Here is a 20,758-nt window from a genome sequence, read left to right as displayed (position 1 = left end):
CCCAGTAGCTATACTGGCAATTATAAACATGCATACTCCCACTTTGCACATTGTTCATATGAATACTTGGCTGTTTCTCCCCTCAGCCTGCTGCCACTAATTTGGAAGCCACTAGAACAGGTTTATGAGAGAATTAAGCCTTAAAGCCATAAGGAATCCACTGGCTACAATGGATTATTTTCTGTGCAATGTATCTGGAATGGCTTCGGCTCTATATTGTCCTTGGGAGAATTGAGAAAATAATAACTCAAGTGTTTTTTGTTTGTTTGTTTGAGACAGGGTTTCACTGTATTGCTGAGACTGGAATGCAGTGGCATGATCATGGCTCACTGCAACCTCAACTTCCCAAGCTCCAGCCAGCCTCCCACCTCATCCGGGCTGAGGCAGGAGAATCCCTTGAACCTGGGAGGTGGGGGTTGCAGTGAGCTGAGATTGCGCCACTGCACTCCAGCCTGGGCAACAGGACAAGACTACATCTCAAAAAAAAAAAAGCCTCCATACCAAGAATGTACAGCCAATGAAGAGCTCGACATATTAACTCAGACTTCAGACTTCTACTTAGAACTCTGGTTAAAAAAAAAAAAAAAAAAAAAAAAAACATTATTACATAGGGCTTTTGAGAAGCTTTTCCTTTGGAGAGTCTCGCTCTGTCACCTAGGCTTGAGTGCAGTGGTGTGATCATGGTTCACTGCAGCCTCAACCTCTTGGCTCATGTGATCCTCCCACCTCAGCCTCCTGGGTAGCTAGGAATATAGATGTGCATCACCACACCACGCTGCATTTTTATTTTTAGTACGGACAAGGTCTTGCTAATGGCCTAGGCTGGTCTCAAACTCCTGACCTCAAGCAATCCTCCAGCCTTGGCCTCCCAAAGTGCTGGAATTACGGGTGTGAGGCAGCGCACCTGGCCTTGAGAAACTTTTTAATGTGTAATTGTAAGTAGTATGCCTGAAGTACTGTACAGTAGTACCCCATTATCTCTGGTTTTGCTTTCGGTGGTTTCAGTTACCCGTGGTCAACTGTAGTCTGAAAATATTAAATGGAAAATTCCAGAAGTAAGCAATTCATAAGTTTTGAATTGCACACCATTCTGAGCAGCGTGATGACATCTCATTGCATCCTGATCCGTGTTGGTTATCAGATCAGCCGTGTTGGTATCACAGTGCTTGTGTTCGTCACCCTTATTTTACTTCATAATGGCCCCAAAGCACAAGAGTTGTGGCATATTGTTATAATCGTTCTATTTTATTTTAGTTATTGTTAATTTCTTACTGTGACTAACTTATAAATTACGCATTATCGTAGGTGTGTTCGTATAAGAAAAACACAGTATAAATAGGATTTGGTGCTGTCTGTGGTTTCAGGCATCCATTGGGGGTCTTGGAACATATCCCCCAAGAATATGAGGGGACTACTATACTAAAATATAAATTATAAAACACATACGGCTGGGCATGGTGGCTCACACCTGTAATCCCAGCACTTTGGTAGACCGAGGCGGGTGGATCACCTGAGGTCAGGAGCTCAAGACCAGCCTGGCCAACATGGTGAAACCTCATCGCGACAAAAATACAAAAATTAGCCGAGCATGATGGCAGGTGCCTGTAATGCCAGCTACTCGGGTGGCTGAGGCGGGAGAATCACTTGAACTCGGGAAGTAGATGTTGCACAGTTAGCTGAGATCATGCTTTTGCACTCCAGCCTGGGTGACAGAGCGAGACTCCATCTCAAAAATAAATAAATAACTACTTACAAAAATAGCTTATTAGGTGGGGCACAGTGGCTCACACCTGCAATGCTAGCACTTTGGGAGGCCAAGGCAGGTGGACTCCTTGAGCCCAGGGGTTTGAAACCAGCCCGAGCAACATGACAAGATCGTGTCTTTACAAACAAATACAAAAAATGAGCCAGGCATGGTGGCATGCACCTGTGGTTCCAACTACTTGGGAGGCTGAGGTGGGAGGATTACTTGAGCCCAGGAGGTCAGGGCTGCAGTGAGTCATGATCATGTCACTGCACTCCAACCTGGGCAACGAAGTGAGATCCTGTCTCAAAAAAAAACTGTTAACCAAGGGTATTGAAAAGGCTATTTGAGAGGATGGGACGGAAGCAAGTGCAGAATTCTGATGGTCTGTCGCACTCACTTGGCAATTGTGTTTCCCCACCACAGGTAGGCTTGCTTTCCTTTGAGACCACTGGATTTGTGTGTTATGCTGGTAGGGCCATCACGTACGTTGATGGCAGGGGGCACAACTCCACCCCGAAGCCTAGTCTGTTCTTCCATGATAGCATAGGGAGTCAAATTGATACTGATTCTTTTGGTATACATGTGAGTGTGAGGTGATTATCATCTGCCCGAATCAGCACGATTTTAACCGATAGCTACATGAAAAAAGTATGAGTGGGTAACTCATAATTATCACAATTTTTGCACTTGTATATGTTGCTCATATACAGTAAAATCGGGATCTCTTTCTTTGATGCAGTTATGATTCAAGAAGATTACCACAGTCAAAATCCTTACCATAACGCAGTCCACGCTGCGGATGTTACTCAGGCCATGCACTGTTACTTAAAGGAACCTAAGGTAAGAGGTTGACATTGATTTCAGGTGAAAATCATAAGAAAATTCCTTTTGATTTACTTTCACATACTTCTCCTGAAGTTACTGCCTTGACTGAAAATCACAGGCTTCCTTCACAAGAATGAGATCTAGCTAATCATGTTTCTGAATCTGGCTGTGTTTCGAAGTGCAACAGCTAGAGAATTGGATGGTTGTTGAGAGAGAGGCTGGAGAAGCCCAAGCAAGGGCTAGGTCACTTGAAACCTCGACTGCTGGCATTTACACTGAGCTCCACATGGGCTCCATGTGGGCAAGGACAGCCTTGGTCTGACTCAGTGAATGAATGGGGAGCTACAGAGAGGAAGCCAGAGACTTTAGAAAATTATCCTGGCTGTGGTGTGAAAATAAATCGTATCAAGACAAAAAGCCTGAACACCTGCCAGGAGTTACTTTGGTGTTTCATGGAAGAGATCAGAGTGGCCTTGATGAAGTAGAGACGTGGATAGTTTGCAAGTTCTCTTGGGAATTAGAATGAACAGGATGTGGTATGTGAATGCATTTGGGGAAAGAAACAGAAGTCAGTGAAGACTGGTTTGGGCAGTTGAGCAGAAGGTGGAAGTCTTATATGAGAGGAGGAATGTAGAGAGGAACAAGTTTTGGGGGTAAGGCTTGTAGAGACAATGAGCACCATTTTGGATTGATGGTGTTAAATGTATTTGACATCCAAATATAGAGGTCTAGTGGAGAGTTACATAAAAGAGTCTGAAGTATAGGAGATAAATCAGACTTCATGTATGGATTTGGGAATCATTGTCTGCAGATGTTAATGAAAGCCATGTTTGCCCCTGGACATTTCCTATCCCTGGCAGTTCTGCAATTATGTCTGCCTACCCCATCCCTGTTTCAAAACTGCTCTCTCCCTAGATCTTAGTTCTGGCTAAGGTGTTAGGCGGGAAACAGGATGACCAAACTGGCTTGTGCCTGTTGATGCCAACTTAAGAACATAGCTAATCTTCTGATTATTTAAGAGATAATAGAATATGTGAAAATGCCCCAGTTTTTTTTTTAGTATACGTATCATAACTTTTTAAAAAATCAGCTTTATTGTGGTAGAACTTATATGCAGTAATATAGTGCATACATTTTATGTGTACAGTTTTGACAAATGTATACTCCCAATCACCCAACTGCTTTTTTTTCTAAGAGACAGAGTTTCACAGTGTTGCCCAGGCTGGAGTGCAGTGGCGTGGTCATGGCGTACTACAGCCTCGACTTCCTGGGCTCAAGCTGGAGGCCAGCTAATTTTTTAAATTTTTGTAGAGATGGGGTCTCACTCTATTGCCCACCCCAATTTTTTAATTAAAGTTTTAAAAAACTCTGGGCCAAGACTGCATCCTCTGTTTGAGAATGTTGTGGGAGAGATTGATGAGTATTCACCATAAGTTCTCTGCAGCACACAGGAGGGTTAACCTGGTCAGTGAAGGCTTCTGCACTCCCATCTCCCTCTGGGCACACCCAACCCAAGCCAGGGGCAAGGAAATCTGGGTGATGCCAGGTGAGCAGGGCAGGGACACATGTGAACAAAAATTAATAAAAACATGATTTTGAACACTTTTTGCCTGTGGAGTTCTGATAATACTTAAACACTTTTCATCCTTAACATACTCAGCGAACACCACCCAAGGCTTCAATTAAGGATATAGATAAAATCACAAAGCCCTACAATGCAAGCATTTCCCTTGTCCCTTATCATAGTGAACATTTTTAAATGGAGTCACCCAGGGCTGGGCACGGTGACTCACGCCTGTAATTCTAGCACTTTGGGAAGCCGAGGCGGATGGCTTGCTTGAGCCCAGGAGTTTGAGACCAGCCGGTAAGACCTCATCTCTTTTATTCAAAAAAAGAAAGAAAAACAAACAAACAAAAAAAAAACAGAGGCACTCAAAGTTTTAAAAGTGAATTCTAAAAAATTTGAAGTAGGTCCAGGTGCGGTGGCTCATGCCTGTAATCCTGATATTTTGGGAGGCCAGGGCAAAAGGATTACTTGAAGCCAGGAGTTTGAGACCAACCTGGGCAATATAGCAAGACCCCATCTCTAAAAAAAGTAAAAAAAGTTAGATGGGCATGGTGGTATGTACCTGTGGTCCCAGCTACTTAGGAGGCTGACTCAGGAGGATCACTTGAGCCTGAGAGGTCCAGCAGAGAGTAGTGATAGTGCAACTGCACTGCAGCCTGGGTGATGCCCTATCTTTAGATAGATAAATAGGATGGATTAGATAGATGCCTGAAGATTGTATCTCTTACTCCTGAGCCTTTGCATAGCATCACATGTTTTACACTCTTTGAACATCTGCCACATGCCAGGCTCTATCCTGGTGCTAGGAATGTGGTGGTGAGCAGGGTAGGAATGATCCCTGTCTTCATGAAGTGTACATCCCAGTGGGGGAGGCAGTCATTAAATAGATAAATAGAATTTTGATCAAAATAATATGTTAGTGGCCTGGCATGATGGCTTACCCCTGTAATCCCAGCATTTTGGGATGCCGAGGGCAGGAGTTTGTGACCAGCCTGGCCAACATGGTGAAACCCCATCTCTACTAAAAATACAAAAATTAGCTGGGCGTGGTGGCGGGTACCTGTAATCCCAGCTACCTGGGAGGCTGAGGCATGAGAATCACTTGAACCTGGGAGGCAGAGGTTCCAGTGAGCCGAGATCATGCCACTGCATTCCAGTCTGGGTGACAGAGCAAAACTCAGTCTAAAATAATAATAATAATAATAATAATAATAAGCTAGAGAACGACCAATAATAATAATAATAAGCTAGAGAATGACCAGGTGGATGGCAAGAGTTTTACAACTTTAGATAAGGTGATCAGAAATCACTTAAGTGGACAGTACATAACTAAGGAGTCATCCATAAAAAAGTCCAGGTACAGAGGGAATAGTAAATAGAAAGACTTAAGTATATATATTTTGTGAGAAATTTGTTTTCAGTTTTTATACCTTATAATTTATATGGAAGAACTAATTCTTGGACTCTTGTCTATATGAAAAAAAAATATTTCAAGCCAAAGAAATTACTGGAAATTTTGGAGACAAACTCATCTCTCTCTATATGCATTGTCACTAAATGAGTGTTTATTTTTTATGTCCTCAAGGCTGAAGTTATGTGGATTATAAAGCATTTTGTTCAAGTTGAGTCCAAAGTCTCCTTGATTGATTGACACTGGTAACATTCATAGTTGTCAGCTGAGGAGATTGTGATTTTCCCTTTGTTTCCTATTTTAATGTTTAGTTTCATGTTTCTGTAATGAGTTTAGTTACTTTACTTAATAACTATACTTAAACTAAGTCTAGATAAGAATTACGCTTACACATCCCAGACATAAACCCACTGTTAACATTGAACCTTTAAACTTTGCTCTACTTGTCCCTGGCAGTTGACAAAAGAACCTGCCCCCCCACATCCCTCCCTGGCCCCTGCATCCTTCCCTTTGATATCAGCGAGACTGGTAATGGTTGAATTGCCTTTCTTGTGAATGTACACTTATTCATGCTCTGAGTAGATGCTAATTGCTAGTGACAAAAATATGAATAAGATAGGAATTTTGGCCCCCAGAATCTTACTTGTAAAACATGGGAACCTGACAGGGAAACCACAAGAATGTCAGGCCTCCAGGACAGGAATTTTTGTCTGTCCCCTAATATTTACCTGTCCCCTAAAACAGCACCGGCACATGGTAGGTGCTTCGTCAATATGAGCTGTTAATGAATGATATTGTATATGGGCTTTATCATTGGCTGGGTTTACTCTAACTGTTCTCTGTTTTTATGTTTTTGTTTTGTTCTGTTTTGTTTTTCAGATGGAGTCTTGCTCTGTCGCCCAGGCTGGAGTGCAGCGGCACGATCTCAGCTCACTGCAACCTCCGCCTCCTGGGTTCGAGCGATTCTCTTGTCTCAGCCTCCCAAGTAGCTGATAGGCGTGTGCCACCACGGCCAACTAATTTTTGTGTTTTTAGTAGAGATGGGGTTTCACCATGTTGGCCTGGCTGGTCTCGAACTCCTGACCTCAAGTGATCTGCCTGCCTCGGTCCTGCAAAGTGCTGGGATTACAGGCATGAGCCACTATGCCCAGCCTTCTTCTCTGTTTTTAGACCTCTAGAGCAGTGGCCCCCAACCTTTTTGGCACCAGGGACCAGTTTCGTGGAAGACATGTTTTCCTTGGATGGGGAGGGGGATGGTTTTGGGATGAAACTGTTCCACTTCAGATCATCAGGCATTAGATTCTTAAAAGAAGTGTGCTGGCTGGGCACAGTGGCTCACACCTGTAATCCCAGCACTTTGGGAGCCTGAGGCAGGCAGATCACGATCTGAGGTTGGGAGTTCGAGACCAGCCTGACCAACATGGGGAAACCCTGTCTGTACTAAAAATACAAAATTAGCCAGGCGTGGTGGCACATGCCTGTAATCCCAGCTACTTGGGAGGCTGAGGCAGGAGAATCGCTTGAACTCGGGAGGCGGAGGTTGCAGTGAGCCAAGATTGCGCTATTACTCTCCAGCCTGGGCAACAAGGGCAAAACTCCATCTCAAAAAAAAAAAAAAAAAAGAAGTGCGCAACCTAGATCCCTCATGTGCACAGTTTACAATAGGGTCTGTGCTCCTATGAGAATCTACTGCTTCCAAGGCAGACCTCAGGCAATAATGCTCACTGGCTGGCATCTCACCTCCTGCTCTGCACTGGTTCCTATCAGGTTCCTAACAGGCCACGAATCAGTACCGGTCCATGGCCTGGGGATTGAGGAGCCCTGCAAGGACCGCCTTGTCCTTTTGCCTTCTGTGTGTGGGAGGTTCATTTCTTTCAGTAATTTCTCAGGATGGACATAATGTGTCAAGAATCTGTCTTCACTAGGCAGGGCATGGCGGCTCACGCCTGTGATTCCAGCACTTTGGAAGGCCAAGGCAGGCGGATCACCTGAGGTTAGGAATTTGAGACCAGCATGGCCAACAAGGTGAAACCCTGTCTCTACCAAAAGTACAAAAAAAAAGAAAAAATTAGCTAGGCATGGTGGTAGGTGCCTGTAATCCCGGCTGCTCAGGAGCCTGAGTAAGAGAATTGATTGAACCTGGGAGGCAGAGGCTGCAGTGAGCCGAGATTGCACCACTGCACTCCAGCCTGGGCGACAGCAAGACTCTGTCTCAAAAAAATAGAATCTGTTTTCAGAGGTAGCATCATTAGGAAAAATAAAAATACAATATTGATTCAGAACATTTTATCTCACTACACTGCTCTCCTCCATAATAGTGCCACCTCTTCTTTACCATCAGCAAGCCACCAGTATCTCAAGTACCTTCTTTCTGGTATTTCTACTACATTTTTGATTTGCCAATTTAGCCAAAAAAAAAAAAAAGCTACCACCAACAAAACTTACTGTGATAACCATTACAATGGAAAATCATAAGGGCTGGCAGGCAATGAAAACAGTAAGTTTTTCACTGAACACAGCAAAACTCACCACTTAATACTTTTCTGTTTTATTGAAAAAGAACACTAATGATGGCTTTGCAGATACAAGTAAAATCTGACCTTCACATATGTTAAATAATTTGTAGTTTCTTTTCTGGACATTTCTTTGTTGTCAGCTCTTACCAGATACAATCACAGAATGGAAATAACATCTGTCTTTTAATCCACCTTAAAAAGTTAAGTTATTGAAGTCCTCGTCTTTGTTATAATACTGAAAATTTTCTTTCCGATGGAAGGTTTTTTTTTCTACAAGCAGAAATGTTACATTTTTATATCAAATATTTTTTGAATATGTGTGATTTGTTTTTCAAGTTACTTTCTCTTCACAGAATTTTTGAGAATTCAGCTGCTTTTTTTCATGTTCCTATTTTTAATGGTTAACTCTTTAATATACCTGAGATTGTTTTGATGTCGTGTGCAGTCATACGTTCATTTTTCGAATCAGTGTAATTTGGGATTATTGTATTCTCCCAGGATGTCTATTCTTCTGCCAATAAGAATGTCACCCCTTTGCACACTGCCTGATAAATCACATGTTCATAAGACATAGACACCCATGCCGTTCATGTGTATGTCAAGGAGGGGAGATTGCTTTATATCCTGTGCATTCTGTTCATCTTCATTATTAAAGCAGTGCTTTAGAATGCTTTGTTTTTTCAGTACTTTTGTATATCCTAAAGAGGAAATAATTTTCTTCATCTTCTCCTATTCATTGACCTTCTCCATGTACTAATTATATGCGACACAAAAATAAATAATATGCATCTCTGCTTCCAGGTAGGTTATAGTTTTCCAGGAGATTCAAGCCCTCAGACAGTGATTTCTCTGACTGAGATGAACTTAACACAGGGAGTAGAAAAAGATGATTGATTCATTCTAGCAGAGAAAGAAAATAATAGAATTTGAATCTAAATTTATTTTTTATCTCATTTTTTAAATGTTCAGTTTTTATATTCATTGTATAATAACATATAAATGTTAGTTCATTGTAATAATCTATAAGTAAATATACTTAATATTAGTGGTGTACACTCCAAAGTTTTCACTGTTAGAGCACAGGATCATTACAGTTTAGTCAGCACCGTCCTAACGTAAACCTAAATAACACCGTGCTCTGATGAGTGGTATTGTGGCAGGCCATGAGGTGCTGTGGGAACACAAATCTGGCCAAGTTTGCCAGAAAATGAGAGGCGATTCCTGAAAAATAGGTGATATAGTCAAGGTCATCTTTTTGATCATTGAACATTTGTCAGCTAATCACAAACTTTTATTTATTGTGATTATTATATCGAGTAAGTTTGGTAATGATTATTAAGAATAAAGTTACAATTTCTGATGTACAAGATTGCTTTCCCTGACATGAATACATTGTGTCATTGTTATGAATGTATCCATCCGTTGAGGGAGGATTTTATCACAGACTTGACACAGACTTCCACTTAACATGATTACTCATTAGCCTCCTTAAACATCAGGACTACAGGAATAACCTTACATTTTAGATTACATTATTGAAATCCAATAACCAGTTTGTTGATAAACACCCTTAAAATATTAGGTCTTTTGTTCAGTAATGGCTGCAATAATAAAAATGTGCCAAACTGTATTTGTCATTTTAAAGCCATTATTTCTCAAAAAGAATGGTTTGTGCTTTAGCTGCCATTTTAATTAAGCTTGTTAAAAATGAAATGGCCTAAGGATGAGCTCTGTAAACTCCACGTGGGCAGGGCCACTGTTGTATCATGCCTTTGCCAGTGTGGTGATGAGGAGGCCAGTACCTGGCAGGTGTGCTTAGTGGACCTAATGAACAACCGCCTGAAGAATGACGTGAAGAGGGAGGAGATTGCCACCACTACCATTGGCTGCTAATTCAAAACTACTGTGATGGCATAGAGCTTATTTTAGATATATCTGTGATTCATTATTCTTTTGTCACACTTCAGCTTGCCAATTCTGTAACTCCTTGGGATATCTTGCTGAGCTTAATTGCAGCTGCCACTCATGATCTGGATCATCCAGGTGTTAATCAACCTTTCCTTATTAAAACTAACCATTACTTGGCAACTTTATACAAGGTTAGTGCAATTTTATCATCAAGACTTACTATTTTTGCATTCTAGAAAATGTTTCATATTTTGAAGAAATGAAAGTAATGAAAATAAATTCTCAGTGAATATTAGAATTTTAACCAGATTAATATTGCTAACAGCATTGTTAGTAATGATATGTCCAGAAAGAGACGTATCATTAAGTAACTCAGAAACGTCCTTTGTTGTAGAATACCTCAGTACTGGAAAATCACCACTGGAGATCTGCAGTGGGCTTATTGAGAGAATCAGGCTTATTCTCACATCTGCCATTAGAAAGCAGGTAGGTTGGATTAAGACAAATTTAATTTGTTATTGGTTATAGAAGTTAAGTGGGTAAAGTAATTTTATAAAGTTTTAAAAATTGTGATGTTCAGGTATTCTGCAGTTTTCAGTGTTTGTCAAATTATATACAATTTTAATAATTTAGACCTATCCTACTGTATAGTCAGTAACATTTTAATGGATAGTTATTTTTATAAAAGACTATTCCATGGATTTGAATACTATAAAATCACTCCAAATACACAATGGCTCAGGCATAGTATACTGCTTATTTACATAAATAGATATTACATATTTCCATACTCAGCTGAATAAAACCTTAAGGTCTAGGTATAAAGGTTAAGTGGATGGAATGTAAACATTCTATTATATTAAATAGATTTATTAAAATCTGTTCCCAGAAGTTTTCAAAACTGACAAGAAAGTAAAGACGGTGCCTTAATATCCTCAATAGCATAATCCTGGAGTCACACTTCTGGAGCTATAGGATACAATAATGAATGAAAAAAACCCTAATATTTTAGAAAAAAAAATAAGTGGGCTATTTTAGAACCTAATAAAGAGCATTAATGTGAATAACACGATGGTGATGGTTTATAAAATCTCACATCATTGCCGTAGTGTGGTCCACACACAAGCTTTTTAGTAATGTTACACTGAGGGAAAATGCAAGTCACGAAACCATGAAAGTGGATCAAAGCCATCCACGTCAAGAAAAGTGGTGAGGCATAAAAATATGTTTGAGTATTAAAATTTAAGTTCCACCTGCTGTTCAATGGTTTCCCTTTCATAATTTAAAACAAACAACTTTATAAAAAAACTAAGTATTTTATGTAATGACCATGAGAAAAAAGTTGGACTTTATTTTTTATTTTTTTAAATCTTTATTCACAGATACCATTTGGAGTATGATAATACTTCTGGTACATAAAATCATTTTTTGCTGTAGTACAAATACGAAAATTGCTTAAACACACTGTATATGTAAATATGATCTTAAAATTAAGACAGATTAAAATGTTTGCTTCATTATTCCCTTTTTAAAAATCATGTTTTTCATTTGATGATTAACCCTGTTGAGTTCTCAGATTTAATAAAAATGGAAATAAGGAATACTACCTAATAGCATTATTTAATGTTTTCTTCATTTAGAGTTTGCTTTATTTAACATTCAATATTGTGAGTCTTTGTATCTATTTGACAGCTCTTTACTGATCATTATACAGAGATAGTGTTTGCTATGGCCCATTAAAACAAAAGGCAAGAATTTTTTTTAAAGTGTATTTATCTTAAGTGACCTGAGGCAGTTTTATAAATGATGTATGTATTTGCTGTTTGTATTAACATGTTACCTTTTTCCTTCCAGAAAAATTGGATATTCATTTACAGATAACTGATTGGTTCTTGAGTTTAACCTTGAAAACACAGTTGACTCTGAACTTTATTAAGTTGCTCAGGGGAATTGCAACAGGCATCTTAGTCAAAATGTCTGTAGGAGTCAGCTGTTGAATGGGTCATTATTCTTTCTATTTGAATCTTCCTTCTGCCTTCAGATCTCAGGCACTAAAAAGGAAACCAAAGTTGTGTAATTACCCTTAGCACAAGAGTTTTCCAGCAAAGAATCCCAGCAAGGAACTTTCTCAAACAACATACCAATGTTATATTGATTTTTGTTTTTTAAGCAAATAATACCACCTTGACTGGCAAAATAAAGGCTCTCCTTTTGGAATGTTTGCATATTGGTATTTTCCTACAAACTCTCTTGGTTTTGGTTTTGATTATTTTCATAGCTTTTTTTGAAGCATTCCATAAAACTCATTTTTTTGTGTGATAAATTTTAAATTGAATGATAGTTGGATATTTTAGGGTACTATAAAGCCTTCCGATTAAGAAAAAAAAATCAAGAAGTAAACATTTAATTGAAAGTCTTATATTTTCTCTTTGTATTTCTCTAATTCCAGGCAACAAATGGAGACACAGATAGGTGCTCTGATACTAGCCACAGACATCAGTCGCCAGAATGAGTATCTGTCTTTGTTTAGGTCACATTTGGATAGAGGTGATTTATGCCTAGAAGACACCAGACATAGACATTTGGTTTTACAGGTAAAATGGGGCTTGGAAACATCCTATTTCTAGGATAAATTAGGTGACTGTCAAACTAAAAAATGAAATATTCTAGTGTAGTTTTTCAGAGTGGTTAAATCTTGAGGGCAAGCTAAGGAATTTCCTTCAATTAGCACACCCTCCTTCCAGAAGGAGATCACTGGTGAATCTGCTACCTAGGAAGGCACCATCGGTTATGTGTTTTTCATACTCAAGATTTCTGATGAAGACAGTTTTTACAAGATTAGGGTACCAATTAAGAAATAGCATTTTATTCTCATAAATTCTTACATCTAAAAATAGGAGAATTATATTTCTGGCTTATTTATTTATATTTATGGTTAATCCAGTCCTTGCACTTGGTTCTTTGGTATTATTGTCAAGTGTGTATATATCTTAAAGCAATATTAATGTTTTGTTTGCTAGATGGCTTTGAAATGTGCTGATATTTGTAACCCATGTCGGACCTGGGAATTAAGCAAGCAGTGGAGTGAAAAAGTAACGGAGGAATTCTTCCATCAAGGCACGTTACAGTATTGAGCGATAATTAATCTATTCAATTCATTTTTTTAACATCATAAGAATAAAATAACTCAGTATTTATACGGGTCTAACAGTAGAGTCTTGATATTTTTAGTAACAATTCACAATAGATATACATATAATCAGTACTCTACAAATTGAGTACCTGTTTTGAAATTTAGAAGTCCTCTTTTGGAATGATCAGATGTATTTATGCATTTATGAGTGTAGATAGGTTAGGGTTGGAATTTTGCTGTACAGAAAGGCTTCCCTGAACTTGCTTTACCCTTGTCATGTGTGGAGGGCCATATGAACATGAAAAACTTGTGTGTGTGTAATTTAAAGCCCAGATCCAGGAATCTTTATTTCATGAACCTTCCTTTCAGGTTGTATATTAATGTGTTATAAATTACAGTCTTGGGATGACATCTAGTGAAAGTTTTCTACCTCTTGCATTTAAATAAAAATATCAGCTTGGCAATCTCTTCTATGTGTGAATAACTTAAAAGTTTAAAAAGAACTAATTGTGAAGCTGTCCTCTCATGAGGATTAAGTGTGTTTTTCCTAAGAAATGCACAGGTATGTTGAAGCCTTATGTATTTAACCAGTAGATATTCTTCATATTAATACTCCTCTTTTTTCCATTTATAGGAGATATAGAAAAAAAGTATCATTTGAGTGTGAGTCCACTTTGCGATCGTCACACTGAATCTATTGCCAACATCCAGATTGGTAACTATATATATTTAGATATAGCTGGTTAGAAAAATGCCACTGTTTTTATCAAGAAGGGAAATATATTTGAAATATAAAATATTAAAATTATGCTCATTTCTATTTTTTAAAATAATTTAAGAAATTTTACCCTTGTTTTCCCTTGTTACGACTTTTCTAATTCTCATTTAATTTTGGATGTAAAAAGCATATTTTTGCAGAACAGGCAGCAGCAATAACTTGTTTCTGTTCTTATGTAAATAAGAATCCATTATTTGCCCATGTGGAAGCTTATTTTGCATCATTTAGGACTGCCATTTAAAAATGGATAGGTAAACAAAGAAATGACAAAAGTAAGATAAATAACAATGGATAGGTGACCCACTGAGCCTGATCATAATATGAAGACCAGCTTCTGCCACTGCCTTTCCGGACTCTTACCACTTGCCTGTTGATTAAATCTAACTCTTCAACATCCTAGACAGCCCCTTATAATCTAGCTTCAAATGCTCTGCAGCCATCTTGACTCAGCTTTCCTCTCACTTGCCTGCAGCATCTCGGGACGCTTCTGTGTTTCCCAAGTCCACGCTGTTCTTTCACTCTTTGTGCCTCGCCAGTGCTTTCCATGTGCCTCATAGAGTTATTTTTCTTGAAGACCCAGCTCAAATGTCACCTTCTCCAGAAGCTGCTCTCCACTTGCTTTAGGCGGAGTCAGTCACTTTTCTTCCAGATTCCAAAGTGCCTGATCCACTTGGTTGTGTATTCCTGGAGCCTAGCGCCACACCGGAAGCAGGAGGCCCTTGAGAACTATGTGTTGAGTGAACTACTAACTGTAATATTACAGAAAGCATAATGAAAGTGTCCTGTGACTGAAGTATGTGTAGCTTGTTGCAGAAGTTCACAGGAAGGTTGACTAGGATTGAGTGTGTTGGGCTTTGGGTATAAAGGAAGGGGATTCTGTGGGGACAGTAGCTCAACAAGGAATAGAGAGAGGAGCGTGATTTGGGTAGCTGGTGTTAAATAGGGCCTTTGAGAATCAGACTGAACACAGTGAAATATGTGCCCAAAGTTCAGAAAGATGAGGTTTCCAGAAACTCAGAAGGTAACACAGTATGTGCTACATTGTGATTGCAATGGATGCTGGTGGAAGAAAAGTGCGTAGTAGCCAATTTGACTGCAGAGTGACAGGTAGAGAAGGGAAGAGCATGTAGAAGTGTGGCCCAGACATTAGGAGTGTGAGGGATGCCGAGTCTCCCAGAGAGCTCAGACTGGCCAGGAATGCTGAGGGTAGCAGATGCTTTTCTTTTGGGAGGATAGTGAAACAATTTAGAACCAGATATGCTTTGTCTTGATTCTAAAGTAGAATAATCTTCAAATGCAAAAGAATACATTAGAAATGGACAAAAGTAATCCCAGCACTTTGGGAGGCCGAGGCGAGCTGATCACTTGAGGTCAGGAGTTCGAGACCAGCCTGGTCAAGATAGTGAAACCCCCACCTCTACTAAAAATACAAAAATTAGCTGGGCGTGATGGCCACTCGGGAGGCTGAGGTAGGAGAATCGCTTGAACCTGGGAGGCAGAGGTTGCAGTGAGCTGGTATTGTGCCACTGCATTCCAGCCTGGGCAACAGAATGAAACTCCATCACTCCATCTCAAAAATAAATAAATAAGTAAAATGGACAAAAGAGAATTGAATCGAAGACAGGCGAATGGGTAGTCAACTCAGTTACTTTTAATATTAAATGTATTTTTATCTGAGTAAACTACTCCCTTGTTTAATGGGAGAACTTGCAAATGAGATTTAAAACATTGCAATTTTTATAAGGTAACAACGAGATCCCTTTGACTGTTCATCTCAAGCTATTGATCTTGTCAGTGTTGTACAGATCTAGAATGGGTTGTCAGGGATAAGGTCACTGATCTGATATCTGCTGACTACACACAACAACCCTAGGGGACAGGCGCTTTGAGCATCCTTATTTTCAGATGGTTTGCCCACTTCGTGCAGTTAACAGGTGTTGGTGTTGGCCTTCAAATCCAGGTCTTTCTGACATCAAATCCAATCCCAGCCTCTTAGCAACTCACCAGGCAGTGATTACTACTCCCCAGCATAGGGGCGGTATGTGCAAGTCATGTTGAACTAATACAGTTTCCTTCTTTGATAGGAATACTAATTTTGTTGAACAAGAAAATATCATGTACTGGATAAGAGTAAGGCATTTGACAAGGCGTCCTGTGAAATCTGTGAAGATAAAGTAGAGGCTTGTGGGGCCAGTACAATTAAATGGATTCACAAATGGTTGAACAGCTGTGTTCGAGGTACTAATTAATAGAGAGTCCTGCCCTCTGAGAGAGAGGCTGTGTCCATGGCTCTGGCCTGTTCATTTTTATCAGGTATTTAAGACCTAAAAGAAATTTTAGGTTAACATAGAGCCAGAAGTGATAGCTAATTTGTTGGCTGTTGGAGGTAAGATCCCAAGGATCTCAACCAGTTGGAACAGTGAGAGGGATGAAATAAGGTGAATGGTGTGAACCCTATAATAATAAGGGCCTGCATGTGGGTACACAACTCGTGGCTCATGACTTTATGGCACGTAGGAAAGACAGGGCTTTGGGTGGCTGGCTCAACATGACACTGTAGTGTGAGGATGGCTGCCAGAAAGCCGCTGTGTGCTTTGACTGTAATAACACTTTTCTATGTTTGCTATCTCTTTCTCCTTACCAGAACATAAGCTCCTTGAGGGCAGGGATCTTGTCTGTCTTATTCACTGCTGTATACCCAGGCACAGTGCCAGGGACATAGTAGGTTCTCAGTAAATATGTGTGAAGGGAATAGATCAATGAAAGAAAGCCTTATTGCACATATTGTACATAATATTTCAGATACCATAATTATATACACTTAAAAATTCAGCCATCAGACCATATATAACTTTCCTGATTAAAAGTAGTGGATGCTAGTTGCTTTAATTCTGGTGAGATTCTTATGTTGGATAAATGGAACCTATGTTGTCTGTGTTCCACATGGTCTTTTGCTGCAACGAGTCTTGGATATGAAGACAATTTTAAAGCAGTGATAGAATCTGAACGTATATTTTCCCCATTCTTAACAGATCAAAATGTGAGAAAGATGTTATTTGTTCCCGATATATAATATGATTTGATTGATAGCTATTTTCTAGAGGGCTTCTTTTAACCCTGTGTAAGATACTACTTAGTAGTAAGTCAGATCTAATGTGCAGTGGAGTGCTGTATAACCTAAAGACGCAAACAATCCTGAAATCACTCATTTTCCTTTTCTGACTGTGAATTAAGGGAGATTATATGAATTGTTTATCAAATAGGTCTCTGGTACACAGTTGGTGTTCACCTTAATTATTTTTTTTCACTAACCCCACCTGTTATTTTCAGACTGACTCTTATCATAAGTTTTGGCTTTATAAATTCTGAGTTAAAAAAAATGACCAATTGTAATCATGACCAGGCATGAAGATTCCATCCCTGAGGGGTAAAGCAGTAGACTACTGCCAGCTCCACTTCAGTTCAGGCCACATCACCCTCAGTCCTGAAGGAGACCCCTTCTTAGCCTCCAGTTGTTGCCCTGCAACTCTGCCTCAAATTGGGTTATGCCCGGGTATCCTCAGAGTTGATATGGCCAGTGTACGTTTGCTTAAGTAGAAGAATGTAGTTGTGCCACTGAGAAGGATAACCGGAAAAGATTGGATATGTTTGTCAGTTCACTTTTACTTAAATTTCCATTGAGTTACTTAAGAAATCAGTTCTTCAAAGCAGATATGTGCATTTATAGACTCTGTCACCTACACACACACAGGAATCTTTTTTTTTTTTTTTGAGATGGAGTCTCGCTGTGTTGCCCAGGCTGGAGCGCAGTGGCGCGATCTCCACTCACTGCAAGCTCCGCCTCCCAGATTCACGCCATTCTCCTGCCTCAGCCTCCCATGTAGCTGGGACTATAGGTGCCCGCCACTGCGCCCGGCTAATTTTTGTATTTTTAGTAGAGATGGAGTTTCACCGTTTTAGCCAGGATGGTCTCGATCTCCTGACCTCGTGATTCGCCCGTCTCAGCCTCCCGAAGTGCTGGGATTACAGGCGTGAGCCACCGCACCCAGCCAAGAAATCAGTTCTTCAAAGCAGATATGTACATTTATAGACTCTGTCACCTACACACACACACAGGAATCTTTTGAAAAAGATCTAGGTAATACTGGAGTAGGACGTAGGAAGGTTAACACTGTATAGATGATGTTTTAAAGATAGAGTTTCAGCATATATGTTAATAACTTTTTCTTCTATTTATTTTCTCAAGGTTTTATGACTTACCTAGTGGAGCCTTTATTTACAGAATGGGCCAGGTTTTCCAATACAAGGCTATCCCAGACAATGCTTGGACATGTGGGGCTGAATAAAGCCAGCTGGAAGGGACTGCAGAGAGAACAGTCCAGCAGTGAGGACACTGATGCTGCATTTGAGTTGAACTCACAGTTATTACCTCAGGAAAATCGGTTATCATAACCCCCAGAACCAGTGGGACAAACTGCCTCCTGGAGGTTTTCAGAAATGTGAAATGGGGTCTTGAGGTGAGAGAACTTACTCTTGACTGCCAGGGTTTCCAAGTGAGTGATGCCAGCCAGCATTATTTATTTCCAAGATTTCCTCTGTTGGATCATTTGAACCCACTTGTTAATTGTAAGACCTGAACATACAGCAATATGAATTTGGCTTTCATGTGGAACCTTGAATATGCAAAGCCCAGCAGGAGAGAATCCGAAAGGAGTAACAAAGGAAGTTTTGATATGTGCCACGACTTTTTCAAAGCGTCTAATCTTCAAAACGTGAAAGTTGAATTGTTCAGCAACAATCTCTTGGAATTTAACCAGTCTGATGCAACAATGTGTATCTTGTACCTTCCACTAAGTTCTCTCTGAGAAAATGGAAATGTGAAGTGCCCAGCCTCTGCTGCCTCTGGCAAGACAATGTTTACAAATCAACTCTGAAAATATTGGTTCTAAATTGCCTTGGAGCATGATTGTGAAGGAACCACTCAAACAAATTTAAAGATCAAACTTTAGACTGCAGCTCTTTCCCCCTGGTTTGCCTTTTTTCTTCTTTGGATGCCACCAAAGCCTCCCATTTGCTATAGTTTTATTTCGTGCACTGGAAACTGAGATTTATCATAGAGTACCGCCAAGCTTTCACTCCAGTGCTGTTTGGCAATGCAATTTTTTTTTAACAATTAGTTTTTAATTTGGGGTGGGAGGGAAGAACACCAATGTCCTAGCTGTATTATGATTCTGCAGTGAAGACATTGCATGTTGTTTTCACTACTGTACACTTGACCTGCACATGCGAGAAAAAGGTGGAATGTTTAAAACACCATAATCAGCTCAGGGTATTTGCCAATCTGAAATAAAAGTGGGATGGGGAAGTGTGTCCTTCAGATCAAGGGTACTAAAGTCCCTTTCGCTGCAGTGAGTGAGAGGTATGTTGTGTGTGAATGTATGGATGTGTGTTTGCGTGCATGTTTGTGCATGTGTGACTGTGCATGTTATGTTTCTCCATGTGGGAAGAGATTTGAAATGTAAGCTTTTATTTATTATTTTAGAATGTGACATAATGAGCAGCCACACTTGGGGGAGGGGAAGGTTGGTAGGTAAGCTGTAACAGATTGCTCCAGTTGCCTTAAACTATGCACATAGCTAAGTGACCAAACTTCTTGTTTTGATTTGAAAAAAGTGCATTGTTTTCTTGTCCCTCCCTTTGATGAAACGTTACCCTTTGACGGGCCTTTTGATGTGAACAGATGTTTTCTAGGACAAACTATAAGGACTAATTTTAAACTTCAAACATTCCACTTTTGTAATTTGTTTTAAATTGTTTTATGTATAGTAAGCACAACTGTAATCTAGTTTTAAGAGAAACCGGTGCTTTCTTTTAGTTCATTTGTATTTCCCTTGTTACTGTAAAAGACTGTTTATTAATTGTTTACAGTTTGTTGCAACAGCCATTTTCTTGGGAGAAAGCTTGAGTGTAAAGCCATTTGTAAAAGGCTTTGCCATACTCATTTTAATATGTGCCTGTTGCTGTTAACTTTTGATGAATAAAAACCTATCTTTTCATATTTTTATCTTTGATATTTACCTTTTAACTCAATCCTTTGGAAAACACAATGCTAAATTACAAGGAAATCAAAGGTAGCTTCTTGGCTCTTGCATTCATCCCTCAGATGTTTACTCAGTCCGAGCTTATCTACTAATGTCTCACCTTGCAAGTGAGTAAGCCGAAGCCTAGTTAGGGCTGTTCGGCGTCCTGACTAACATAGGGGAGAGGTCAGCTTTGAGCCAGGCCTTTTGTTCCCACAGTGGTGAACTGCCTAAGACATCAGCAACTCTTTCAAGTACTAAAATACTAGTTGTATTTATTTCTATCAATCATTGGCCTTTTTAAAGTGATAAGAAAAGGCCACTCCATTCTACTTGATTGATACCAATGTAAAAAAGGTACCACTGTGCCATTCCTGTATCTTCCCAGGTCCAATTCATTAGAAGGGATATGGTGCAAACTTCTAAGTCAAACACATTAACATATTATTTGTACAGAAGAGTGTTGATGTCCAATAGAAACAGAATGCAAGCCACATAATTTTCAGTTTTCTAGTAGCCACATTTAGAAAACATGGAATTTTAGTAATATCTATTCCAATATATCCAAAATATTGTATCATTTTAAAATGTCAATATAAAAACCAATGAGATGTTTTATATTCTTTTGGGGGGTACTAAGTCTTTGAAATCCAGTGTATATTGTGTACTTAACAGCACATCTCAATTTGGACTAGTCATATCTCAGGCACCCAATATCCACATGTGGCTAGTGGCTACCATATTGGACAGTGTGGGTATAGAGTCCTGAGGGTAGTAGAGGAATGTGGTCAGC

General features: G+C 39.6%; 2 protein-coding genes across 4 annotated transcripts in view; one reads left to right on the top strand and one right to left on the bottom strand.

Moving 5' to 3' along the window:
* PDE7A (phosphodiesterase 7A) overlaps positions 1 to 20,758 on the top strand; it is a 128,940-nt gene that overhangs the window by 107,538 nt on the left and 644 nt on the right. For 2 of the 3 annotated variants that reach the window (XM_033202611.1, XM_033202612.1), the window contains 7 exons: positions 2,487 to 2,587; positions 10,034 to 10,165; positions 10,369 to 10,460; positions 12,424 to 12,568; positions 12,995 to 13,091; positions 13,742 to 13,822; positions 18,132 to 19,949. In XM_033202611.1, the coding sequence (XP_033058502.1) occupies positions 2,487 to 2,587; positions 10,034 to 10,165; positions 10,369 to 10,460; positions 12,424 to 12,568; positions 12,995 to 13,091; positions 13,742 to 13,822; positions 18,132 to 18,337 (854 nt within the window). In that variant the 3' untranslated portion in view covers positions 18,338 to 19,949. Of the gene's footprint in view, positions 1 to 2,486; positions 2,588 to 10,033; positions 10,166 to 10,368; positions 10,461 to 12,423; positions 12,569 to 12,994; positions 13,092 to 13,741; positions 13,823 to 18,131; positions 19,950 to 20,758 lie in introns of those variants that run through there. The other variant, XR_004435241.1, reaches the window with a different exon arrangement.
* The window catches only part of MTFR1 (mitochondrial fission regulator 1), an 89,754-nt gene continuing 79,571 nt past the window's right edge, over positions 10,576 to 20,758 (bottom strand). The window contains exon 8 of the mRNA XM_033202616.1: positions 10,576 to 12,025. Within this exon, the coding sequence (XP_033058507.1) occupies positions 11,939 to 12,025 (87 nt within the window). The 3' untranslated portion in view covers positions 10,576 to 11,938. The remainder of the gene's footprint in view (positions 12,026 to 20,758) is intronic.

This window comes from Trachypithecus francoisi, unplaced genomic scaffold (assembly GCF_009764315.1).
Source record: "Trachypithecus francoisi isolate TF-2019V2 unplaced genomic scaffold, Tfra_2.0 Lachesis_group7, whole genome shotgun sequence".
Taxonomy (NCBI): Eukaryota; Metazoa; Chordata; class Mammalia; order Primates; family Cercopithecidae; genus Trachypithecus; species Trachypithecus francoisi.
The sequence above is the reverse complement of the archived record's forward strand: the minus strand, read 5'-3'. Positions and strand labels throughout refer to the sequence as shown.